At 42.1% G+C, this 27,620-nt stretch overlaps 1 protein-coding gene across 2 annotated transcripts in view; it reads left to right on the forward strand.

Annotated features, from left to right (window-relative positions):
* The window catches only part of EDEM3 (ER degradation enhancing alpha-mannosidase like protein 3), a 42,085-nt gene extending 22,106 nt beyond the window's left edge, over positions 1 to 19,979 (forward strand). The window contains exons 10-21 of one of the 2 annotated variants that reach the window (XM_081194361.1): positions 5 to 130; positions 1,474 to 1,557; positions 2,826 to 2,909; positions 3,858 to 3,982; positions 6,005 to 6,170; positions 6,553 to 6,707; positions 7,501 to 7,654; positions 9,943 to 10,137; positions 12,012 to 12,177; positions 13,901 to 14,086; positions 15,548 to 15,595; positions 16,349 to 19,979. In XM_081194361.1, the coding sequence (XP_081050487.1) occupies positions 5 to 130; positions 1,474 to 1,557; positions 2,826 to 2,909; positions 3,858 to 3,982; positions 6,005 to 6,170; positions 6,553 to 6,707; positions 7,501 to 7,654; positions 9,943 to 10,137; positions 12,012 to 12,177; positions 13,901 to 14,086; positions 15,548 to 15,595; positions 16,349 to 16,740 (1,881 nt within the window). In that variant the 3' untranslated portion in view covers positions 16,741 to 19,979. The remainder of the gene's footprint in view (positions 1 to 4; positions 131 to 1,473; positions 1,558 to 2,825; positions 2,910 to 3,857; positions 3,983 to 6,004; positions 6,171 to 6,552; positions 6,708 to 7,500; positions 7,655 to 9,942; positions 10,138 to 12,011; positions 12,178 to 13,900; positions 14,087 to 15,547; positions 15,596 to 16,348) is intronic. The other variant, XM_081194362.1, reaches the window with a different exon arrangement.
* Positions 19,980 to 27,620: the final 7,641 nt, after the last annotated feature.

Raw genomic sequence — 27,620 nt, forward strand, 5'->3', positions numbered from 1 at the left:
GCAGCATTATGATGCCATAATGAGATACATTAGCCAACCACCTCTCCTGCTTGATGTGCACATACACAAACCAATGCTTAATGCTCGGACCTGGATGGACTCTCTACTAGCCTTTTTCCCTGGTTTGCAGGTAGGTTTATCAGAGGTGCAGAAGCATTTAACTTTTCAGTCCAATGATGACTATTTAGTTGTGGGGTTGAGTGTGAGAAGTATTTGTTTTCAAAGCTCTAGAAATGTTCAGGACGCTGTAATTGGAAAAAAAATGGCAAAGAATGGTTGGAGTAAGCTTTTGAACTTGAAATATGATGTCATGGAAAAGTCATCCGGTGGGGAAGAATAATCTTTTACAATTGCTGTCTTCAGCCGTGTTAGCATTGTGCAGTCAACACTTGGTGGCTGTGTTCTGCAAATGAAATCAGATTTTTGTAAAATTAAATTTCCACTAACTAGGAGCATATCTTTCTCATTTCTATATTATATAAAGCATGTCAAACATCTAAAATAGGCTCATAGTATCGTTAGAGCAATAGCTCTAATGGTTTTGTCATGGCCTTTGGTACAATAATGCTTACTTACCAATAGCCCAATAAATGCCCTACTGTCACATTTTTAAGGAGTTTTGTTGATATTTTGTTATACATCCTTAAATTCTTTCTTTTATGTTATTAGCTGCTACTTCCTTCTCTTGTACTTCCTTCTCTTGCCTCTAATACACAGTGTTCCAAAATTATTTTCTTCTTGACTAGAATATTCTCTCAGTATTTTGATCTTTATTGGTAAATCTTCCTTTCCTTCCTCTATAAACGGTAGCTTCTAAATTTGGTCCGGCTTATGGTACTCAAGACAAATAAACAGCCTTAAACAAGCCTTACTTTTTTGTGTTTTGCTGCTCTGCAGCAGCCATTTTGCCAAAAACCATGGTGGGAGGGGGAAGAGGAAGGAGAGATTGCGCAAATAAGAGAGCACATTTCCCTTCCTTATTTGCCTTTTGCAAGGTTTCAGAGAATTTTCCTGTCCCCACCCCCATCATTTTGGAGTAGAAATTTCTGTGGCTGGGAATGCATTAGGAATATCATTACATAAGCATTGTTTAATTTACAGGTTCCTCTATACCACATGAGTACTCTTGGAAATATCTGGTTTGGCATCTAAGATTTCCAGAAAGCAACTTTATCCAAGCAGTACCTGAATTTGAGCTGATAACTTTAACGCTAAGAATATAAACATATGGCCAACCTGACATACCAAACTAAATATATGTTAAGCATTGGTTTCAGCACATGTGTACACATGATTATTTTGCCTTTTGCTTAATTAACCAAGTGCCATTCTGCTCACTCGTGTTTCCTTGTAAGAAAAAGAAAGAACCATGGGCTGGGGGCAGGTGGTGGGAGATACAGAATTGGTCATTATCTGACAGGAAAGTGGCATATCTAAATGGCCTTACATTGGTACTATCTGTTTGGATTATAGGTCTTGAAAGGTGATATCAGACCAGCTATAGAAACTCATGAGATGCTGTATCAGGTGATAAAAAAGCATAACTTTCTTCCAGAGGTAAGGCGGTAGGCTTGTATTATTATCATTGTGGGGATGATGATAATAATAATAATACCGTGAAAGGGGAGATGTTGATTTCTAATTACTGATTAGACATTCATGCACTAATCAGCATCCCTTTGCATATTTTGATCTTATTTTTTTAACTTTCTGTTCCTCCTGTAGGAACTGGAGGCTAGTGCATTTCTTGCTCATATGATTGACCAAGATCTTTCCATGCATCACTAGATCTGCGTGCAATTCCTTTTTCCATGTTTGTGCTCACTTGTTCACACAATGGTTGCACATGAATGGGGAGAGACTGGTCTAGTGTCTCATCCGAACCAGTGCTCCTGGTTCTTTCCAAACAAAATGCAGTGAGGAAGCCAGGGTTTGGCTAATGTGTCAGTGTGACAGTGATTCAAACGTGTCAGCACGACAGTGATTCAAACCCAGATATTCAACTCTTTAACCATTTTATCCACTACATCACACTCATACCGTGAAAAGCTTTGCCATATGTGCACAACTCATTTACTTTCAAATCTAGTTTTATGAGTGGTATCCAACTAAGTCATATTGAGTATTTCCTTCAAAATCATTGGACACATCTTAAGTTCATCAGTTTTAGTAGATCTACTCCGAATAGGACTAATTGGATGCTATCCTATATCTTGGTCTCTTTCCTTTCCCTGTATCTGAGATTATGCAGCCCAGTGGATAATGTCAGACGAGAGCCTGAGAGACCTTGGCCTAGCATAGAGTTGTCATGTTTGAGTGAACTTTGCAAACTTCTCTTGATAGCTAATCTGTAACGGGAATAATAAAATAGCACCTAACATATTAGGAATGCTATTTACATCCACACAAAACCCTTGTGATGTAGATGATTACTCCTCATTTTACAGGTGAGGACTACCGCAAAGGAAAACACCTGCCTGCCTGGATAACAGGGACGGTTTGATAAGTTTTTAGGCACCAGGCAGAATGTTTCTTTTTTACCAAGTCTTTGGCCGATTATCATCACTGTCCTTTTAAATGTGTTTGTGGGTGGGGGTGGGGTTATTGCTTTTGTTCTGTTCCTGCTTTTATTACGTATTTTGTGTTCTCATTTTATATTTTTATATTGTGAACCGCCCTGCAATCTTTGGATGAAGGTGTGGTATACTACTACTACTACTACTACTACTACTACTACTACTAATAATAATAATAATAATAGCATTTGTGACCAAAGTACTGTACAGTTTAGTATTTCCCTATGTCTTTCTTCTTTTCTCCTTCAGGCTTTCACAACAGACTTCCGGGTTCATTGGGCTCAACATCCTTTAAGGCCAGAATTTGCAGAGAGTACCTATTTCTTGTATAAAGTAAGATTTCGTTCTTCCAATTCAAGGTGTCTTAAATCCTTGATAATCTTAGGAAAGGAATTGAAAATGTTAACACCTTTTTATGACACTGATGCAGTTGCACTAAAATAACTTTGTACTGAAGTGGTTGTTTTATCTCAAGAAGAATATTACAGGCACAGATAAGGTACAGAAAGAGGAATCTATAGTGGTTAAGAATATGCAGCGACTTCTCCATAAAGAAAGACTAAAGAGAATTAGGTTTGTTAGCTTAGAATGAATGAATGAATTAACTGGGGCTTGGGGGCAGGATATGAAAGTATTTCAAAATCATGAATAGTGGGAAGAGATTTTTCTCTTTCACTTGCTCTGAAATTATGCCAGCAGGTACTACTTCACACAGCCTCTAACCTTAGATGGCTTTGAAAAAGGAGGCCTATTGATGATTATGAACTGGGATAGCTAAGTCCAGCTTCCAAACTGAAAGGTAATATAAGTAGGATTGTTACTAGATGCTTAGGGCAAGGAGCAGAGAATGGTAATTTCCATCTATACTTCCTGGGCTTTTGATTTGTCCCTGTTTGTGGTGTGGGTTGGCTGTACTTCCAGTCTCAGAGGGTTGACACCTTCTTATGCATGGTCAAGAACAATACTTATGCAGAGCAAGTATTTTTAACAATAAGATGAGCTTGAGACTTTCTGACTTGTTGCACAAGATAAAGGAGCTTTCTATTGAGGCTGGGAAGCCCCTTGAATTGCTGACTGCAAACAGTTTCTCAGCTCTGTTCTCCCTCTGAGAATATTCTTCCGTCCAGGCTAGGATGTATTTAGCAGTGCAATTTGACTTTAAATCCAAGGCTTTAAAATGTGTGCAGAAGTCAAATATCAAAGTATAATAACAGATAAGAATGTAATGTGTGTGTAGCGTATCTCTAGGAGTAAGTGCAACAAATCTTCCTTTAAAAACAGGCTACTGGAGATCCTTACTACCTAGAAGTAGGAAAAACACTAATTGAAAACTTAAATAAATACGCTCGTGTACCTTGTGGATTTGCTGCTATGAAGGATGTTCGTACTGGAAGCCATGAAGACAGGTAATTAGCTGAAAAGCGTTGCTAGGTTTTGCTAATTTATTCCCCCCCCCCATTTTTTTAATTGATTTTCCACTTTTATAACAAGTATAACACAAAAAACACACAAAAGAAAACACATTACAATACTGAAAAGAAAAAGAAACAAAAATATAAACACATATTACTTGTGAAACCCAAATTATCTTTCATTGTTAATTGACTTCCTTGAACCCCCCCTACCTGAGTTTCATTGTATCACCTTGTAACAGCTCTCCAAATCATCTTTGTAATAAAATAAACTCCTTCAAGTTACTTTCATCTTTTCTTTTCTTAATATTCTAAATCCATATTTCTTTACAATTCATTCTTATTTTAGGACTAAGCCTTTATGGTACTTTTGAGTGACTTCTAATTATTTTATATTACAATAGTTGGCTAAATAATCTTTAAATTTCTTCCAATCTTCATGATATTCCTCTTCTTTCTGATCGCGGATTCTTCCAGTCAGGTCAGCCAGCTCCAAAAAGTCCAACATCTTCATCTGCCATTCTTCTACTGTTGGTATTTCTTGGGATTTCCAATTTTTAGCTAGTAGGAGTCTTGCTGCTGTAGTGGCATACAAAAACAATCTAACATCCTATTATTCCAAGTAGAAAGGCTTCTGGTTTCTTAACAAATGTATTTTTCAACATTTTTTCAGCTCATTATAAATCTTTTCCCAGCAGTCTTTTACCTTAGGACACGTCCACCACATATGATAAAAAGTACCTTCTTTTTCTTTTCAATTTTTTTTATTGATTTTCCATGTTTATAACAAGTATAGGTTTTGCTAATTTAATCTTGCAACCATGCATTCATGCTGGTAGGATTTCTTTGTACATTAAATCTTCACTGGTTTAATACTTTACTAAAAGTTAACAAGTGCTTCATGATTTTATTTTATTAAGCTATATATATAGTGGATCCTCCTCAAGGCACCTAATTTAAGTATTTAACTTGTTAATGTATTTAACAATAGACATTTAAATAGCATGAAAACAAGGGCTTAGATCCAAACAACCACAGGTGGGAGTATAGTGCCGTTCTGTAAACTTGTGCAACCCTAACGGAAGATGAATTGCAGGCATGGGGAACTTCCTGCCTCATAATAATGTCAGGTGATCCCACCCACCTGACAGAATTGCTGTCAAGGAAGTTAGGATCTGGCCCACTAGCCAGAAAAAGTTTCCCACTCCTGTTGTGGCATAATTGGGCAAAATTGAAAGGTCTTCAAGCAGAAGAAGTTGGGATCATTTTTCTCACAGCAGAAATGCCCCTTCTATGAACAGAAATAGCTGTCTGCTGGTGAAAAGGCACTTTTGGGGGAGTCCAAGCCCTCATCAGAAGCAGAAAATAAGGTGACAACATCAAAACAGCACACAAATAATTCAAGGCACAGCCAAACTGGACTGTCTGGACTGAGTTGCTGTGAAATGTCAATAAGGAGGCGGTCAGACTTGGCCCTTGGAGGAAGAAGTTCTGCCACTAGGTGCAGCATCTGAGAAGGCCCTTAAGATGCTGGCGCAGAGCAGGATTTCTATCAGTGACCCAAGTGGGTGGGCAGGATCATGTGAGATTAAGCGATCCTTTACGTGAAATTCTTGCTATTTAGTCTTTATCCATGTATGCGTTCTTTGGAAAAACTTAGCGAAGTTCTTCCCATTAGTTGTCATTTTGACTTTACTCAAAAGTATATCTTGTTTTTCATTTTGTTCTTAGTGATACAGTCGTACCTTGGTTTTCGAACAGCTTAGTTCTCGAACGTTTTGGCTCCCAAATGCCGCAAACCTGGAAGTGAGTGTTCCAGTTTGCGAACTGTTTTTGGAAGCCAAACGTCCGATGGGGCTTCCGATTGGCTGCAGGAGCTTCCTGCAGCCAATCGGAAGCCACGCTTTGGTTTCCAAACGCTTTGGAAGTTGAACGGACTTCCGGAATGGATTCCAAGGTACGACTGTGTATCAAGAAGGAAAAATGATACTTAGTCTATTTATTTCCTCTTTCTAGGATGGATTCTTTCTTCCTGGCTGAAATGTTTAAATATTTATACCTGCTCTTTGCTGATAAGGAAGACCTGACTTTCGATATAGAAGACTATATCTTTACCACAGAAGCTCATTTGCTACCTCTCTGGCTATCTACTGCAAACCAAACGGCCCCTAGGAAAAATATTGTGAGTGTTGCTTCATATTTTTGAATTGGTTTAATTGCAGGCTAGCTTTTATCTTCCTCAGTAAAAGTAACTCTTAGAATATTTTTAGATTATTCTTCCATTGTTGCACAAGCTGTGTCACGCTTTGCTGTTTATGCAAAAGTAAATTAGGTTATGAGTTTCTAAATGAAAATTTGGTCCTTTGTAACTGATTCCTTACATAGAACCATAGAATTGTACAGTTGTAACAATATATTGATTGACATTTTAACTGCATATTTCTTTTTGTGGTTGGAAGGTTTATAATTGTGCTTTTGTTGCAAACACATTTGGATATTGTGACTGCGCATGGTTAAAGAAAGAGAAAACAACGCTTAAATTCTCCCTCTTTTCCCATTTACAGACTACAGAATACACAGAATTGGATGATAGCAACTTTGACTGGACATGCCCCAACACTCAGATCCTCTTTCCAAATGACCCAATGTATGCTCAGAGCATCAGGGAACCTCTGAAAAATGTGGTGGACAAGAGTTGTCCTAGGGGTGTTTCCAGAGCGTAAGATCATTTATACCTTTCATAACTATGTGCTAGGTAAAGGTAAAGACACCCCTGACCATTAGGTCCAGCTGTGGATGACTCTGGGGTTGTGTGCTCATCTCACTCTATAGGCCGAGGGAGCTGGCGTTTGTCTGCAGACAGCTTCTGGGTTGTGTGGCCAGCATGACAAAGCCACTTCTGGCGAACCAGAGTAGTGCATGGAACGCCGTTTACCTTCCCACCGGAGCAGTACCTATTTATCTACTTGCACTTTGATGTGCTTTCAAACTGCTAGGTGGGCAGGAACTGGGACCGAGCAACGGGAGCTCGCCCCGTCGCAGGGATTCGAACCGCCAACCTTCTGATCGGCAAGCCCTAGGCTCTGTGGTTTAGACCACAGCACCACCCGCGTCCCTAACTAGGTGATACAGCTGCTTATATTGAGCTGATATACTTTTATGCATTGACTAACACATAACAATGAAATCATTTGATACAGCTTGGTTTGGATGACTCCTTGCAATGGAATATGCCTAAGGTTCTTGTATCAGAATTTCCCAGCCTGATTGCAACTTGTCTATTTGTAATGGATGATGGGAGTTGTAGTCAAAAACATCTGCGTCCAATAAGAGAAAGCAAGGCTTGTGTTTCAGACTGCCAACTTCCAGAAGCCTTTTCATGCATTTTATTACCCGTTCAGTGGCCTCTGCCGGCTACGCATAGCATGTTTTAGTCTTACGCACCTCATGTATATTATTCAGGCACCATCAATTCAGTTCTTAAAATGTAGATGGCATGCTTTCTCTTGCAGGGAAGAGAGTTTGGGCACCGGACCAAAGCCCCCCCTGAGAGCCAGGGATTTCATGGCCAGTAATCCTGAGCATTTAGAGATTCTAAAGAAGATGGGAGTCAGCTTGATTCACCTCAAAGATGGAAGAGTCCAGCTGGTCCAACATGCTATTCAAGTAAGATCTTGCCCTGTCATAGCCCCTCAGTGTAGTTGTCCTCAGTAGGAAGTTGTCAAGCAGGCACTCTTTTTATTTTATTTTATTTTATTTTATTTTATTTTATTTGGAACAAGTTGTTTCAGTTTAATTATAGTACAGGTTGGAGAGGTATAAATATGGATATAATACATTGGAATAAATTACCGGTAAGACTTTCCATTATGAACAAACTACATGCATATAAAATAATGATTTATTTAGAATTACGATTTTAATTGTAATCATTTTTAATTTATAATCAGTTCATTTTGCTCCAGACCCTGCCAGTTTGGATACCAATAGCTCATCGGAACTAATGGCAGAAAAAAACTTAATAAGTTCATACAGCGGACCCTCGAGTTACATACCGCTCTGGATACGTAACTTTCAGGTTACGAATGCGGCAAACCTGGAAGTGTATACTCCCGGGTTTCGCCGCATGCGCAGAAGCAATCACACCGTGCGTGTGCTCAGAAGCGGTGTCTCTGCCTACAGACTTTTTGGGTTGTGGATGGACCCCCAGAACGAATTTAATCCGTATCCAGAGGGTCCACTGTATTTCAGTTGGACTGACGTATAAGGGTATTGCCCTTAAGTCACTGAGTTTGTTTACTAATCCTTATACACTCACATCATTTATTTTTATTTTGTATTTTGACAAAGTAGTAATGCCAGGGGTTCAGGGACAGAGGCACAGGGGAGGCAGGAGATGGAGAGCGATGGGGAGGAATCCCAGGACAGCGAGGAAGAGGATGGCAGTGGGTCGGAGGATTCCATGAGCCTCTCCAGCGAATCTGAGGATTCCCAGGAGGGGGCGCCTGTGGTCAAAGCAAGGGGAGTCCCAGGGGGGACGCAGCGAGGGCAAGGGGCCAGCAGGGAATCCCAAAGTGGCAGCTGGGAGTCAGGACCAGCTTCCCCACCAGAGCGCAGCGAAGGGGGAGGAGGTTCCACTGTGATGGGGGAAGCAGCTTCGGCAGCAGAGAAGGAGGGGAGGTCAGAGCAAGCTGTCCTCCCGGAAGGGGAGGGGAGTAGTGAAGGGAGTAGTGTAACTGTCAAAAGAAAGGTTAGAAGTTGGGCGCGCGCGCCAAGTTCAAATGTGCAGGCGCGCGGAAGAACAGGGAGCCCGGAGGAGGAGCCAGGTCCCAAAGCCCGCAGGAGGGAGGGAGAGCAGTCTGGGGATTCAGCGTCAGGGGAATCCAGGAGGGGCGAAACCCCAGCGGGCGGGAAGACCCTGCGGAAGAGGAGAGAAAGGAAGAGGTGGAGCAGCGCAAGCTTCTTAAACTGGTGCAGGGGAGGGACCGACTCAGAGGGGACTTCAGCGGTCTAAGGCTAACAGATGTGGGGCTGCACGCCTCGATTGTGGAACCAATAATGAACTGCAATAAACATCCTTGTATATAAGAAGAGCTTGGCGTTGGTCTTTTGTGAGCTGAGACCTGAGGCAGCCCTGACAAGTAATAATAAATAAATAAAAATGTGCACTCCACCCCCAAAACCACTGTAACTATCCAACCTCCCAAAATTTCAACACCTCTTACGATGGTTTGACCCCTTTCTGTTTTAACAGTACAAATTCTACAGATACTACAGATATTTGTCACTCTTAAATTTAGGCACACCAGAAAGTATCCTTGAAATACTTGTCCTAATTTCTGTGAAGCTGTTGAACAACAAGTCCTTTTTCCTGATGTTACACAAACTAAGTAACACAGTTATACTGTCTAGTAGTCCATTCAATCATGTCTGAATGTTTAGTGGGAGACAGGTTTTTCAAAATATTTGTTAGTGTTAAGCTGCGAAGTTGAATTGAATATGTTTCAAATTTTGAGGTCATTACCATGATAGGGCCTTTTCAGTGGTGACACCGATGCTCTAGAACTTTCCAGGTTAGCCTTTCTCTTCACCTGTGCTGAGGACTTTCTGGCACTGAGTAGGGCTGCTTTATTCCAGAGGGCATGTTGAGTTCTCGGAACTGTTATTTTTATTTTACTGAGGAGTATTGTGTCTTGCTGCTGTGTTTTTATATTTTTAGTATGCATGTGGAATTTTATACTGAAAATACCCTTGGAAGTGTTGTCAGATACAAATAACGGTTTATTTACTTTTTTTAAAAAAACAAAAATTAATTCTAAAATATTTTGGCTAACGCTGGGTGTCTAGAAGTTCAGAATAAACTAATTAGCAAGTTTCCTCAGGAAATACTGTTGTATGTTTTGTCTGCAGGGTTAGAATGAAAAAATGCTAGATATTGCTTACTTTTTCATTAGGCAGCAAGCTCACTCGATGCGGAGGATGGTCTACGGTTCATGCAAGAAATGATTGAGCTGTCCAGTCAACAGCAAAAAGAGCAGCAGCTACCTCCTCGTGCCGTTCAAATTGTTTCCCACCCGTTCTTTGGCAGAGTGGTTTTGACAGCTGGGCCTGCGCAGTTTGGAATGGATCTCTCCAAACACAAATCAGGGGTGCGTTCTGTCTTTACAGCCTTGTGATTAAAAAAAACACCACTTGTATGGTTTATACAGAACTTATGGGAAATTGTTAACATACAGAAATTTAATGTATCTAAAAGAAAGAGTACTATATAATTTTATTAAGTTTTCTGTTTTACAATTTAAGATACTCATTTATACATCCTTAAGATACCAATGACTTGCCTTCTTCTCTTTCGTGGTTTACTTTACATACATAAATCCCTGTATATATAAACTATACCATTCAGTATTCCATTATTGCATCCATCTAAACTTGTTGAATTTATCTTAAGGCTGCCAGCGTTTTCAGCTGTACACAATTATTTCCCGTATATTCCATAAATGTTTTCCAATCTCTTTAAACCTATGTTCTCCCTGTTCTCTTAGAAGAAGAGGAGTTGTTCTAGAAGCCCCCTAAGTCAAGAAAACAAAGCAACTCTGAATAACTAAGGCCAAAAGCAGATGGCTAACTCATTCGTCAAGAAATGGAGTGGAGGGGAACAGTCTGAATAGGCGCTGGGCAAGATTGTATTATGTATGAAGCCAATTGAGGCTCCCCATTTTGCCCACCAGGCCATTTGCCCGAAACCACACCCACCCACCCCATACCTGACAGTGTATGTGATGTCAGGTGTGGGGCAGATAGAAATGAATCTGGAAAGCGTGATTGAACTTCCTGCGCATCAGCTGATGCATGATTTGTTGCAGGCAACACATTTTTATAAATTGCAGTAGCTTCAAATGCCACTATTCTGATTTAGCATGCAATGAATCATCCTACTGGGATAGCTCAGTCGGTAGAACATGAAGCTCTGCTCCTAATCTCAGGGTTCGAGCCCCACGGTGGGCAGTAGATTCCTGCACCGCAGGGGGTTGGACTGGATGACCCTGGGGGTCCCTTCCAACTTTATGGTTCTATGAATGAGTTCTGGAATAACTGCCTTCACTGCAGTTATTGGGCACAATCCAGTGCAGTGTGCTGAAGCTGTTAGATTTCACTGGGTTTAAGAGCGCCAGCCCTGGGTTGGATGACGATCACTGCCAGATTTACATATAAGCTAAACAAGCTATAGCTTAGGGCCCCACTCTCTTGGGGGCCCCCCAAAAAATTAAAGAAAACCTGGATGTACGATTCCAAAATATAAGATAAAAAACAAATAAAACAAAACCAACGTACAGCAACAGTATTTTGTGTTGTGTAGGCTCCTGTGATGTAAGTAATGGGCCCCGCCTGCTAGCCTGCTTCCTCAAATATACAGTGGTGCCTCACAAGACGAAATTAATCTGTTCGTCTTGCGGTTTTTTCATCTTGCGAAGCACGGCTATTAGCAGCTATTAGCGGCTTAGCGGCTATTAATGGCTTAGCAGCTATTAATGGCTTAGTGGCTTAGCAGCTTTAAGAAAAAGGAAACAAACTCGCAAGAACTCGCAAGACGTTTCGTCTTGCGAAGCAAGCCCATAGGGAAATTCGTCTTGCGGAACGACCCAAAAAACTGAAAACTCTTTCGTCTTGCACGTTTTTCGTCTTGCGAGGTACCACTGTAACTGGTTTGCTCATTTCTATGTATAGGGTGCCTACATTCTGCATGTGCAAATGGCTTTGGATATCTGTTAGGTCCATAAATTACCGTATAGTATATATTCAACAGAAAAAAACAGTGACAATTTGTTGTTGACAAAGGACAGCTGGGCATATAACGGGCCCCATTACCTCCAGTAGCTTAGGGCCCCATCAAACCTAAATCTTGCCCTGATGATGATGATGGTTGTATTTCCTAGTACGCTCTTCATTTATTTTAGTGCAAAAAGTGCAAATGTTTACATGCTTGAATACCGTATACTAAAGCCTCTCATCTCTTCAACAGGCAAGAGGATTTGTTGCAGTCAGTAAACCATATAATGGATGCTCTGAGATCACCAACCCTGAAGCGCTGAAGGATAAAATTGCTTTGATGCAAAGAGGGCAGTGCATGTTTGCTGAAAAGGCACGGAACATCCAAAAAGCTGGGGCTATAGGTGGCATTGTTATTGGTAAGTGAAAGAGAAAACCTATATAAAGTTTTTTTGGTTAACAGTGAGACACTTGAAATGTTAAGGCAGGCGTGACTCGTGCACGTTAATAATTTTAATGTGAGTAATTTCGATGTGTACCCCAGCCTATCTATAGTATTTATTTATTTAAAACCTTTTAAACATTTATATACTACCCTCCTTCTAATTCAGTGTACGGCATGAAGTAATTCAAACTATTACCCAGGTTAAGGCTTCGGCAATGCAAATTGTCTCATTAAATAAGATAAAAAAATACTTTGGCATTTAAAGGATCACAGTGTGGGTGCCTCATACTGAGTTTATTCCAGAAAACAGGATGCCTCACAGGTGAAAAAGCACTTGTGGTTGAATAATGAATTTCTGATAGAGTAGGTGGTTGGTTAAGGGCTGTTGAAGTCCTCAAGATGGTCTGGTTGCCTGTATTGCATTCATATCCCACCTTTCCTGAGGAGCTCACAGTGGGTTGTATGAGAAGAGGCATGCCTTCAAGTATGAGAAGAGGCATGCCTTCAAGTATACGGGTTCCAAGCCATTAAGGATTTTTAAAGATAAGTACCAGCACCTGTAGACAAAGAGGCAGCTAGAAGTTTATTTAAAATTGGTATGTATTATAAGTGATGCGGGTGGCACTGTGGTCTAAACCACTGAGCCTAGGACTTGCCGATCAGAAGGTCGGCGGTTCGAATCCCTGCAATGGGGTGAGCTCCCGTTGTTCGGTCCCAGGTCCTGCCCACCTAGCAGTTCTAAAGCACGTCAAAGTGCAAGTAGATAAATAGGTACCACTCTGGTGGGAAGGTAAACGGCATTTCCGTGTGCTGCTCTGGTTCGCCAGAAGCGGCTTAGTCAAGCACATGACCCGGAAGCTATCTGCGGACAAACACTGGCTCCCTCGGCCTATAGAGCGAGATGAGTGCCGCAACCCCAGAGTCATCCACGACTGGACCTAACGGTCAGGGGTACCTTTACCTTTACATTGGTACCTCTGGTTACTTACTTAATTCGTTCCAGAGGTTTGTTCTTAACCTGAAACTGATCTTAACCTGAAGCACCACTTTAGCTAATGGGGCCTCCTGCTGCTGCCGTGCTGCCGGAACACGATTTCTGTTCTCATCCTGAAGCAAAGTTCTTAGGTAAAGGTAAAGGGACCCCTGACCATTAGGTCCAGTCATGACCGACTCTGGGGTTGCGGCGCTCATCTCGCTTTATTGGCCGAGGGAGCCGGCGTTTGTCCACAGACAGCTTCCAGGTCATGTGGCCAGCATGACTAAGCCACTTCTGGTGAACCAGAGCAGCACACGGTAACGCCGTTTACCTTCCCGCCAGAGCGGTACCTATTTATCTACTTGCACTGTGACATGCTTTCGAACTGCTAGGTTGGCAGAAGCTGGGACCGAACAACGGAAGCTCACCCCATTGCGGGGATTCGAACCGCCAACCTTCTGATCAGCAAGTCCTAGGCTCTGTGGTTTAACCCACAACGCGAGGTGATATTTCCGGGTTAGCGGAGTCTGTAACCTGAAGCCTCTGTAACCTGAAGCATATGTAACCCGAGGTACCACTGTATAAGTGAATCTGGTTGTATTGGTCTGAATTCGGCTAACCAGGTTTTACACTGATTGAAGGTCCAAGTAACTTTCAAGTTCCACTGAGAATTCAATGGGTGAAAGTTAATATTAATGGAAACCCTGCTCGTTCCACCTAGATGACAATGAAGGAAGCAGCAGCGACACAGCCCCTCTCTTCCAGATGGCAGGCGACGGCAAGAATACAGATGACATCACTCTGCCAATGCTGTTTCTGTTCAACAAGGAAGGCAGTATTATCCTTGATGCCATCCAGGAATATGAAGCTGTAGAAGTGCTGCTTTCTGACAAAGCAAAAGACAGAGGTAAGAGCGAAAACCATGTTAGCGTGTGAAAGCTGGCCCCGGCTCAGTTAATTCAGTCCAAATTTCAGCACGGGAGAATATAGAAAGAGGAGAGAGGCCAAAATAACAGGATGAATGCGAGTCTCAGGAAGATCAGCAAACGCATAATACAGGCATAGGCAAACTCTGCCCTCCAGATGTTTTGGGACTACAATTCCCATCATCCCTGACCACTGATCCTGCTAGCTAGAGATCATGGGAGTTGTAGTCCCAAAACAGCTGGAGGGCAGAGTGTGCCTATGTCTGGCATAACAGCACTAAGGTCAGTCTTCCCAAAGGACTGAGGAGGTAGCCAATAGAACACCAACTTAAGTAAAAATCAAAGAAATTATACACTTGTCAGTCTAACTTTTCAGGTTTTCAGGTAATTGGTAGAATGTTTTAAGACTACAGTAGCTAAACATATAAATAAGTGGATATGCCTTGGGCATGATGAATCTCAGTTTGAGCACTATCCCACCTTGAAGTCCTGTTGATTCCCATTGGGGTGTTTTAGCAGGAACATAATTTAAAAGGCTGACTTAAGATGGCTTGCAGGCCTGTCATACCTATTTCAAGATGCAAGTAGGTTCTTCTTGATTAGGGCTAAGTTAGCATTCTCCTTGGGACGTGGGTGGTGCTGTGGGTTAAACCACAGAGCCTAGGACTTGCCAGTCAGAAGGTCGGCAGTTCGAATCCCCGCGACGGGGTGAGCTCCCGTTGCTCGGTCCCAGCTCCTGCCACCCTAGCAGTTCGAAAGCACACAGTGCAAGTAGATAAATAGGTACTGCTCCAGTGGGAAGGTAAACAGCGTTTCCATGCGCTGCTCTGGTTCGCCAGAAGCGGCTTAGTCATGCTGGCCACATGACCTGGAAGCTGTACGCAGGCTCCCTCGGCCAATAAAGTGAAATGAGCGCTGCAACCCCAGAGTCAGTCACGACTGGACCTAATGGTCAGGGGTCCTTTACCTTTAGCATTCTCCTTAAAGCTCCCTGGATTTCTCCCGCCTTTTATGTTCCTAGAATATTTCTCTTCAGGTGGCAACTTTCTGACCACTGTATCACATTTTATTTATAAAAGCATTTGGGAACTGCTCTCTCACAAAACAGTGGGTCGGTGTACAACAACATAAAGACATTTAAAAGCAATACAAAGCAATAATTAAACTGATTGGCTGCTCAAGGGACATTTTAAAGGATGTCATAGACCCCATAGCATAAAGATAATCTTCCAGAGATGTCTGAAAGTAAAAAGCGAGGATGCCTTTGTACGCAGGGAGGGCATGTCAACAGTATTCTTGTGTTGGTGTGCGGTCCCTTCAAACCATTTTCTAAAGCGGCTGCTATGTTAGTGAATGAATTGCCAATGTAAGTTAGGAAATTTCTGAATTTAAAATGCATATGTGCTTTTTCCCTTCTTCCTGTGCTACCCTTGGATTGTCAGCAACTATATTTAAAGATAAAATGATTCCAAACTACATTATTGATAGCAGTAAGTATCAAACATCTGTATGTTTTTGCCCAAAATTCTGAGAGCATTTCTCCTTTGGGATGTTCGCTTTGACAATGCTGAATTGTGATGCAAGACGAACCAGAATTGCCTAATCCTTGATTCATGAGTAGTGTATGTTTCAAGTCATTGAGGTGCTGTTCACATGTTGGTCCCATAGGTGACATATGGACACTAATAATCCCTAGGACCTTTGGGGAAGATAAACCACTTGAAAGATCAGCCACTGGTTATTTCAGACTGAAAGGTTCCTTTGGGCAGATTATAGTAATTGATTTTTAGAGACCTTTCTTTGCAGAATTTTTTTTTGGGATTGTTCCAAAAATAACTATCAGCCTCAAACTCTTACACACAAAACATGTGTAATAAGAGGGTTAATTATGACATTATTAATAGCTGTGTTTATTTGATAAAAGCTTGAAAACAGATACAGCCCTACCTTGGAACAGCTTAGTTCCCGAACATTTTGGCTCCTGAATGTCGCAAACCTGGAAGTGACTGTTCCGGTTAGCGAACTATTTTTGGAAGCCAAACGTCCGACGGGGCTTCCATGGCTTCCGATTGGCTGCAGGAGCTTCCTGCAGCCAATCAGAAGCCGTGCTTTGGTTTTTGAACATTTTGGAAGTCGAATGGACTTCTGGAACGGATTCCGCTTGGCTTCCAAGGTGCGACTGTACTCAAGAGCCATAAACTACAGTTGTTTAAAAAATCATTGTGTTCCTTTCCCCTCTTAAGATTTAGAAATGGAAAGCATGGATCAGAAGTCATCTGATAATGATTCTCATAACCAGAGGTCAGAAGAGATTTCGGCAGATTTGAACTTGGTCAGTCAAGACCCAGAAGGAGAAGTTGGGTTGGAGTCACCTGCAGAGTTGGGCAGCAATAGTGTTTCCCTTATGGACCAGGAATCCTGTATCCCTAAACTCCAGGAAACTAATAAACTCCAGGAAACTAGTAGTCAAGCATCAGACTTGGAAAATCACCCCGAGGAACAATCAAAGATTGAAACTGACTCCAGTCCCACTGATAGTTGGGATAATAATAAAGGACAGTCTATGGAATCAATATTAGCTGATTGGAATGAAGACATAGAAGCTTTTGAAATGATGGAAAAGGATGAACTATAACTTCTAATAAAGTGCTTGTGGGACTACAAAGTGGTGAAGTTGATGGAGGATAGTAAAGACCCTAGCATCTGAAAATTAAAAAAAAGAATTGTTCAGTATTGCGACGAGCAGCCAGGTTCCATTGGCAAAAGCCAGCATGTGTTAAAATTTGTATTGTTTTTGTTCCCCCTGTTTTATGGAAAATGGGAATGTGCAATTGACCCATTTGCAGGGTTCCTTTGCTTGGTGCTGTCGCCCCGGAGGTTCATTCAGGGAATGATTTGGATCCCTCCTGCGTTCCACGTTGCTGTAAGTGAACTTTGTCTAAGCCTTAGGAAGCAGAGAATGAATGAAACGGGGATTTCAATGCACCACCGAGTCTGGATGGCTAGTTGGGGCACGGCACATGATGGCTACAGGCTGGCTGTTGGCGATGATGCTTTTTCAAGGGTCTCTACCGTATCTCAGAAGCCTTTTTATGGAGACATGGCAGAAGGTACTTCAGGCTGTGGTGGCCTTTATAGTGAGGGCAGAACAGCAGGCAGCTCTGACGTGTCCTGTGCCACTTAATATAGCGAGTGAGCTGTACCTCCTTTATCACATCTTCCATTTATTATTTTGAAGAGCGACCAAGATAACTTGGATTTATTATTTTTTTAAGTTCCTAGTTCAAGTCAAGATTGCCTTTGATTTACAGACTATGTGCTCGATTAGCAAAAAAAAAAGAAAAAAAAATTAAAACCGCAGTTAATTCTGAAACTTGAATCTGAGTAATGGGGCATAGCCTCTTCTCTACACTCCCATTACTTTGATTTTGAACCTTGCACAGTGAATCGTGAGCTAAAATAAGCCAAACTCACTTACTTGCCGATTTTCTGGGAAAGGTACCAAATCAGATAGTGCTGGGATAGAATTTATTTCATTTTTTTTTTTTTGCAACTTTAAATCAGCCTTACATCAGTAACATCTCTCTATTCCTGTATACAGCTTAAATTTCTGTGCACAAAAGGCCAGTATGTCCATAGGAAAGTATGAAGTCAGTGAAAGACTGGTATCATGTGTAGATTTTTTTTTAAAAAAATAAAAGTTGTAGAAATCCTAGTGTGTTTGACAGCAATCATGTTTCACAAATGTCTTAAAGTGAGCTTCTTTTTTTTTACAAACCCACATGTAGCTAAAAGACAAAGAAAAATAATACAGTTGCATCTACGCAAGACTGCCAGACGTTGCTTATTTATATCCAGTCTTGATTACGTTTGTCTTTATTGTTCTCGGGTTTTTTGGCTGTAGGAAACTGATTTGACACGGCACAGTATGTGCTGTGCCCTGTTCTGCCACTTTATGTATAAATGTGTTTTTGTTTTAATTGAGAACTAGCAGAATCCCTGGGCTGTATGTGGGGAGAGGAGGGCTTGTACCCTAGTGCTCTCACCGGAGGCGAAATTCATTCGGTGATGGGCGTTTTTGGAGCGCGGGAACTGTTAAAACAGCACTTTACCTTCCCCATAGAAGTGAATTATCAATCGTTGACTTAGACATACATATAGGGAGAAAGTAAAGCTGCATCTGTTGGGATTCTACTGGTATGTGAACTAAACCTGCCCTCTGCTTTTGTACCCCAGTGAACTGAGCAGTTCAAAGGGCAGATATACCTTTTTCCGTCCAGTCCCAGATTGTGTAATGTCGCATGCAACACAAATCCTTAGACACTGGCTATATAACAGTTAGGTTCATTTCCAGTCTGAACCCGAGGATTGATCCTAGCACAAAAAGGTGCAAAGGCATCTTTCTAAAAAACATATCAGCCAGGTGGAAAGACCTTATTCTTATGGATGAAACAGTGGTGCGAAATCTTAGTGGACAAATGAATAAAAGTGTCCTTTAACTTTTTTCAATTCTTTTTTTTCCCATTTGCACATGTGAGTGTTAGATGTGGGGCCTTCAGCATTTTTTTGTGGAGTTCCCAGAGATGAATTATGTTTAGACCGGAGGCTTTAATTTTTTAATGATTATTATTTTTTTGTACGTGGACTGTTCCTTCAGGGAATTTGAATAGAGGCTTCTCTAAAGTGTCCTTTAGTAACTTAGGCCTAGAGCTTAGAGGAGAATGTGTGCGTTTCGGGCCAAATGCACTTAATTTTAAGTTAGAACTGTAAAAAGCAAGTGGGATGTTCTGCATGTCTGAGTAATAGTGCCACTCGTAAAAAACTTCTCAATATTAACTCTGTCCTAGGCTATAACTTACCCCATCAAACTGCTATTTCCATTAGGCCTTCAATAGTAACGGCTCATATGGTGTTTCTGGTGAACTGGTGTTTCTGGTGAACTGAATCTTTAGTCATTGTATCTTCACCAAGTGTTTTAGACAAAACAGCAGCTGCTAAATTCCATTTCTTCCTACCGATAATTTATTAAGAGTGTGAGCTACCTGCTGCTTATTTGTACATAGTCCATAATGTGGGTTTTTGAGTTGATGTGTTGACATCGAAATATCTGCACACCTTTTGAGTTTTCCTCATTAATTCAGGGATTATTGAAAGATTCCCTTGCCATTAGAAAGGAGCATCTGAATGGTGGTAGAGTCTACCTCAGATATAGGTTGCCCTTTTATATATTTTTTGTTCTTCATCATAGCCATAAGCCTGTTGGACAATAGCAAAAAAAGGTTTACATGTTAGTAGCTAAATTTGGAGACTTGTCTTTTGGAGAGAGCTTACCAATTATGAGTTAATATCTTCATATCACAACAGAAGCCCTTTTTTTGGACAAGCATTCCTGTATGTGGTTGAGGCGTTCCTTGCGGAGAGGGTATCAAATGAGCTGGCACAATAACAGGGTTAATTTCTAATCAGAATCTTCCTAAACCTGCTGTCTTGTGCTTCTTTCGGCGGAGTTATTTATAGCAGGTTCATAGAGATCCCAGGGAAACCCTATAGTTAGGACAACAGAGGAAACATTCTATGAATGCATAACCGTACATCCAGATTTTATAAGACTTTTTACCAGCCCAATTTACAGCCATATATTTTCGTATGATGTAATTTATGAAAAGTGTAATAAGGGGTGCTGCAACACGACCGTTGTTGGGTTTTACTGTCTGGTAATTTTAAGTGTGTACAATATTCCTAAGGGCAACTGTGTACTGTGATGTAGAAGTCTGAGCTCAAAGTGTATATATAATCCTTGTATATAAAATTGTGTACCTGATTATAATTGCTGATTGTAAAAATTTAATAAAATATGTAAATATTCTGGTCAAAGTGTTTTGCTTTGTATATCATCTAAAAGTTCCTCCTTATTTCTACTCTGTCATTAACATCTTGTATCTTCCTCTGTTTCTCCCTTGTCACTCCCTTGTTCCTCTCTCGTATCTCTCCTGTCCCATCCATTTCCCCCTCCTAATGCTTTATGATATCTCCTCCAAATTTTTTTTTTTTTTGCTTCTTCCTCTGAGTTCAGCCTCTTCCTGCTCTGTTTATAAGTGAATGAAATTCCTTCCGGGAATTCCCAGCGGAAGGGAATGTTATTCTTTTTGAGTGCATCTGTTAAGCGTTTATATTTTCCTCTTTTCTTCCTCAACCTAGCTGGTATTTCACGCATGATTATAATTTCTTGTTCTCCAATTCTGAGTTTTTTTCTTCTTATTTGCTTGCATTATTTGATCTTTTAAAATTTGTGAGTTAAGAAAGACTAGGCAATCTCCAGGCCACCTATTGGGACTGGCAGTTCTTGACCTAATTCGGAATGCTCTGTCCATGCAGATAGAGATGTCTTCTTCTTGGATTTCCAACCAAGATGCTAGGGCTTCTATTATTACTTTGCTTTGTATATCGAAGCGGGTGACAAGCAAACAAGTTTCTCCCAGTTGCACAGATGTTCCCTATCTTCAAATATAAACACCAATGCCAAATCTAACATATGCTCCCTTCAAAATTTAGCATAAGTGTAATCTCAGGCATGAGGAAGGAATTAGTGCCCTTTCGAGGCCATAAGTGACATTATCCGAAAGGTAGGGAAGAAATGTAGAGGGTTGTTGTTTTTTTACAGCTGTCAGAGCTGCTTCCAGGTCCCAGCTCACAGAGGACCACGCTAGCCGGTATTACTGTACAAAAGTCTTTATTGAGTTACAAGTTCCATTTTCAAGCCGCAGCGTGCAGCTCTACGTCTTAGAAGCTAGACCGGCGAAGCTCCGTCTGAGTCTCCGCCTCCTGTACACCAACTTAATACTCTAGCCTTACTCCACCTCTTCAGTCTTCCCTTCCTCCTCTGGGTCCCTCTACCCCCCGTGGTCTCTTCCTTCCTGGACTCTTCTGACGCCGACCCCCCGGACTCTGCTCCCTCTTTGCGGCGGGCTTTAGGACCTGGCTCCCTATCCGGACTGCTTACTGTGCCGCCTTCCTGTGCATTTGAACTTGGCGCGCGCGCGCAGCCTTCGACCTTCCTCTTGACCGTTTCCTCGCTCCCCGATGGAGGTGTGGCCAATCCTAACTCCTGCCTTCCCGCTTGCGGCGAGCCGCCAGCTCCCGGTGCCTGCGACCCCTCCCCCCTACTATGCTCTGGTGGGGAAGCTGGTCCCGATTTCCAACTGCTGCTCTCTGAGTCTCCTCTGGTCCCTTCTTCCTGGTGTGTCCCCCTAGGCGCCCCCCTTGCTCTGACCACTGGCACCCCTTTCTGTGAATCTTCCGATTCACTGGAAAGACACGGAGATCTCGGGCCGCTGTCATCGCTCATATTTCCTTCGGATTCCTCCCCCTCGCTCTCTGTTTCCTCCCTTTCCTGTGCCTCTGCTCCTGAACCCCTGACAACAGCTCTATAAAATTCTCGTATGCCTTGTAGAGGAGTTGCTCCCCCCTCCCAGAAAATAAAAACAGACCCTAAAAGACCTCTCAAAGCTCTGTAAGCTGCCAATACCTTACTGGTATGCATTTATTTAATATAAGAATATAATATGGGTTTCAGTCTACAGCAAGTGTGCCGGAAGAAGCAAAACAAGCATAAAGGTCAGGTCTGTGCCCCACATTTATTTAAGGACAATTCTAGGGCATGTCCAGAGGATGATAACAAAAGATGCGTGGTTACACAGATGATGGAGTGGCTTGGTTTTCTTGGTAGAGTCTATGTCATTTTTTGGTACCAGTTAAAGTGCTTTTTGCAGTCCATTTACATTGAGATGTTTGATGCCCTCTTTTTTTTGTACAGTCATACCTCGGGTTAAAGTCGCTTCAGGTTAAATCTTTTCAGGTTGTGTCCCGCAGCGACCCGGAAGTAGCGGAACAGGTTACTTCTGGGTTTCGCCGCTCGCGCATGCGCTCAAAATGACGTCATGCGCAGAAGCGGCGAATCGCGACCTGCGCACGCACAGACGCGGATTGCATTCTGCTCAGGTTGCGAATGGGGCTCCAGAACGGATGCCGTTTGCAACCAGAGGTACCACTGTATTTACGGTATGTGGACTGTCCTGGAAGTATCTACTGAAGTTCATAATTTTATTTTTGTTATTTTTTTAAAATCACCTTCCACTCATCTTTCAAGGCAACGCTCAAACCACAGAAGCAGCTGAAAAGAAGCAACGCAAAAGCAACAAATGAATTCAGAAACAATGCCAAGGAGCCACTCGTGACAGAAACCTGTTAGTCCAGCTGGGGAAGGTTATCAGAACAAAAATCTCTTCCGTTGTTTCCAGAGAGTGCATATTAGTAGGAACTTGTTGCGTCTCAACAGAAATGCTATTGCACAAAATGGGCATCTACACTAAAAGCCTGGCTCTGATGCCAGTGTCCTGGAAGAAGCAAAGATCCCCAGTGTCGAAGCAATGATTCTTCAACATCAACTTCGTCGAATGACATGAATGTTTAAGATAACCTTTGTTAAAAGACCAGAAGCTTTTTTGCTAGGCATTATAGGTCAAGACTGGGACACGGGTGGCGCTGTGGGTTAAACCACAGAGCCTAGGACTTGCCGATCAGAAGGTTGGCAGTTTGAATCCCCCTGACGTGGTGAGCTCCCGTTGCTTGGTCCCTGCTCCTGCCAACCTAGCACATCAAAGTGCAAGTAGATAAATAGGTACTGCTCTGGCGGGAAGGTAAACGGCATTTCTGTGCACTGCTCTGGTTCGCCAGAAGCGGTTTAGTCATGCTGGCCACATGACCCAGCCAATAAAGCAAGATGAGCGCTGCAACCCCAGAGTCGTTCACGACTGGACCTAACGATCAGGGGTCCCTTTACCTTTACCTATAGGTCAAGACTTGCCAAAGGAACAGAAGAAACTACTTATGTACGCCACAACAGCAGCTAGGATACTACTAGCCCAAAAATGGAAAGACAAGATACCAACTAAAGAAGAACGGCAAGGAAAAACTGATAGACTATGGCGAAGCTAACTGGGAAACTTAAGAGACAAAGAAAAAAGAGAATTTAAAAAAGACTGGGAACCATTTATGTGGTACTTACAAAAACACTGTAAAGAAGTGAACTCACTAGCAGGGTTTGAGTAAACAATTAACAAAACGAACATAGAGAGGTGTAAAAATTGGGAAATGATAAAGTGTAAGAGGCAATTTGAAAACAATTACGGTATAAAAAGGATAAGAATAGAACAATATTTAATCTAAAGAATGTAATATTAAGGTATAATAAAGCAAGCAGGAGAAGTAAAACGTAAAGAACCAGAAGATGTGCTTTTGTAGGGATTCGAACCGCCAACCTTCTGATTGGCAAGTCCTAGGCTCTGTGGTTTAACCCACAGCGCCACCCGCATCCCTTGAGCTGTTGTAGGTGGTGGCAAAAAATAAATAAAAAATGCTAATGAACAAATAAGTTGAGTTGCCTGTGAAGATTTGAATCCAAGATATGCTGCGCTATAAATCATATAAAAACCAGCACCTGCTTTCTTTCAAAGGAGGACATGGTAGTGTTACTATCACATGTATTTTAGTTCTTAAGATATAGAGGGATACCCCAGATGAACAACGGTCTCTTATGGCACTTGCCTTTATTGTGTGAAGAGTTACAGAAAACTGCCAGAAGATGGCAGTCCAACTAACCTAAAGCTTTGAAGTGCAAGAACTACCTTGATACAGCAAAACCATGCCTATTCTGTGCTTGTTTTTCAAACTGTGACCATCTACATAGGTGCCTCTGTAGACAAGACTAGAAAATGGTCTATGGAGAGTCCAGCATTTGAATGAAGCCACAGCTGCACTGAAAAGAATTTGGGCGGAGATAAAATATTTTTAAGGGTGCAGTTTGAGGGGATGCTAGTGGTTGTTTCTTTTTATACACATAAAACAGATTACCTGCAAGGATTTCTGTTGGGGTGCAGTGTTGGTATTCAAGTGTTGCAGCCAGGCATGCCTTCTTTTCGGATCCTTTCTCCACATAAGAAATGCAACATAAAAGGAACATTTTTGCACCATGCTTAAGGTCTGAAGGCACAAGATGTGTGCAAGAATACAGCAAGAGAAAGTCAGCTTTAGGCACCCTGTTTTTGTGGTGTTTCAGTTTATGGAGAGGAGGGGAAAACCACCGCAACTCATAAGGTGAAAAGAGTTTATTGTGCAATATGAACTGCCCACACCAGAACACAGAGTTTAAAAGCTCTTATCTTACAGAGTTTAAAAGCTCTTATCATTTTTCTTGCGAAACCTGTGATTTTCAAATACTAGTGCTGTTGCAGATTCTCCTTCATTAAAAAGTGATGAAGATTTCTTTCTTCAATTTCTACATATCAGTACAAAATACATTATATTTTATATAGGACATACGCATAAACACATACATATCCGAAACAGGTATCTGAGCGACAACGTTAAGACATCTGAAGAATGAATACACTTCAACAGGAGTTGATTCGACTTTCATACTTTCCCCAGGCAATTCTTTTCTCAGGAAAATGAGGCTGCGGTTCTGTGCACACTTGTTTGTGAGTAGGCCCCCACTGAACACCACCAGGGGCTTTACTTCTGAGAAAATATGCACAAGGCAATGTTTAACCATCTTTCTTTAACTGTACCTAAACACATACATGTCAAAACAGTTCATCATCTCACACGCAAACTTCAATCTGAGTAAACCTGTTATCCAGAATTACAATTTGCTCAGAGGAGCTGGATGGATCACAGTCCAGTCCTATAAAGAGCTGGTGTGCTTTAGCGCAATGATTCCACTGGGTTTAGTTGCATCTAACTCTTCACGTGAATAGGTTTTGGGTTTTTTGTTTCTTAAAAGAGGCACTATGTCTTAAGAGCTAGGTAATAAGAATTCAGTAGCAACGATGGGGAAAACATCATCTGCTGAATTTATGCCTGTCCCAAGAGTGTTGCTTCCAAAAATTCTCATAATTATTATTTACAATTGTTAATATTCTCTAAATATCTGATGTGCATAGTTCATGCTCAGTAATATTTTACTTCAGTAGATATCTGACAGCAAGCTTGCAGGGTTACTTCCTAGTCCCACCATGGCTCCTTTCATAGATTAAAAAAAAGGTACAGGACACCTGGATGGTTAAGTCCAGTCCAAGGTGACTCTGGGGTTGTGGCACTCATCTTGCTTTCAGGCCGAGGGAGCTGGCGTTTGTCCACAGACAGCTTTCTGGGTCATGTGGCCAGCAGAATTAAACGGCTTCTGGCGCAACAGAACACTGTAATGGAAGCCAGAGCGCATGGAATCGCCGTTTACCTTCCTGCTGCAGCGGTATCTATTTATCTACTTGAACTGGTGTGCTTTCGAACTGCTAGGTTGGCAGGAGCTGGGACAGAGCAACGGGAGCTCTCTCCGTTGCGGGGATTCGAACTGCTGACCTTCCGATCAGCAAGCCCAAGAGCAAGGGTCAGCAAACTTTTTCAGCAGGGGGCCAGTCCACCGTCCCTCAGACCTTGTGGGGGACTGGACTATATTTTGCGGGGGGGGGGGGGATGAACTAATTCCTATCTCCCACAAATAACCCAGAGATGCATTTTAAATCAAAGCACACATTCTCCTCATGTAAAAACATGCTGATTCCCAGACCGTATTTAGAAGGCGATTGGGCCGAATCCGGCCCCTGGGCTTTAGTTTGCCTACCTATGCCCAGGAGGCTCAATGGTTTAAACCACAGCCCCATAACCTTTCATAACCTTCAGGGAACATTGCGGCATCAGCTGTTGGGCCAAGGACTCCAAACAAGTCGCAAAGGATTCTGGGGGCATTCCCTAGAGCGAGGGCAGAGTCAGTGACGCAAGGGCACTCTTGGGATTTTCTCTTGCACACCATGGACTAGGGGTTGTGCCCTCAAACGCACCCAACATTCCCTTGCGGCTGCACAAATGCAAAAGAAGATCAGTAGCAGCCTTTAGCCACTGTCTTTCAAGGAAGGCCATTGTGGATCTGTCCTCACTGCGGAACAGGCCATAAGATTCCAAACAACTTGGGGTCCCCTGGGAAAAAGTTTGAGAACAATATGGCGTGTCGAGAAAGCTGGCATGCCTTGCTATTTGATAATATTTGATAGTTTGCAGGTTATTTAATTGAATTTGATTGATAGAACTGATGATCGATAGAACTATCTGGCAGTTCCAGCTAATCTGGAGCCTGCATAGTTTGCAAGATTTGGCTGGTATGCAGATTGGGTGCTTTGGAAAGCAGAGCAGTTCAGCTCAGACCGCTCCAGACTGCTTTCTTACTCCCCTTTTCATACAAATGGACTGCAGAATAGGGAAGACGGAGTAAATCCATTTTTTTACTACCCTCCAAAAAGAGGGGGAAAGGTTATAGCCATTTATTGATTTCCCTGTGTTAGTCGACCCCCCCTTTTTTTTTGGCAGAATTGAATGATATCCTTTCTTTCTGAGAGGATGAAACTTGTCAAATTCCAGATCAATAACTGGAGACTTTTGTGTGTGTGTTGGGCATCTTTGATACATTGGCTTATTATTATTATTTTAACAAACTCTTCTGGCAGAACTGGATGAAATTTTCAGGCCTAGAGGTTCCTTCCGAGAAGATAATTACCACCAAATTTGAGAAGGATGGCTTATTCTGCAAGTTTGAGGGTAGTTTTTAAAAGGTGTAACTTAACCTCCCCTATTCTGGGGTCAGTTTGTATGAAAACATAGAGGTGTTTCTTGGTAAGAAACCTGGAAAATTTCAGATGGACATATGGAGGGATTTTTTGCACTAGGTATGTTTAGAGGGGGGTGGGCACTGCAAAGGGATTTATTTCCTTCTCCCTCCTGTGGTTTTGTGGGCAATTTATATCCATATACAGTAAAGAAGGCAGCCAAACTGAAGGAGAATGGCTGTAAAGATGAATGAAAAACACTTTTAGGGTGCTTTTAGTTTTCCTGCTCAGCTGAAAACACTGGAGAAAGAAACTTTAAAGTGTTTCATCACTGACAGAATAAAATATATTAAAGTATAAAGGTAAAGGTAAAGGGACCCCTGATCATTAAGTCCAGTCGTGACCGACTCTGGGGTTGCGGTGCTCATCTTGCTTTACTGGCTGAGGGAGCTGGCATACAGCTTCCGGGTCATGTGGCCAGCATGACTAAGCCGCTTCTGGCGAACCAGAGCATCGCACAGAAACACCGTTTACCTTCCCGCCAGAGTGGTACCTATTTATCTACTTGCACTTTGACATGCTTTTGAACTGCTAGGTGGGCAGGAGCAGGGACTGAGCAACGGGAGCTCACCCCATCACGGGGATTCGAACCGCTGACCTTCTGATAGGCAAGTCCTAGGCTCTGTGGTTTAACCCACAGCACCACCCACGTCCCTTATATTAAAGTATAGGCTGTGCTTTAAAGTTGGGCTGTTTCTAAAAGGGATCCCCCTCTCCGTTCTGTAGGCAATTTGCTGCGTTCTGTGTTGTGTGACTGTGCTACACACACATACACACCCGCACAGTGTTATATTAGTGCTTA

The sequence above is a fragment of the Podarcis bocagei genome (assembly GCF_964188305.1).
Source record: "Podarcis bocagei genome assembly, chromosome: 5".
Taxonomy (NCBI): Eukaryota; Metazoa; Chordata; class Lepidosauria; order Squamata; family Lacertidae; genus Podarcis; species Podarcis bocagei.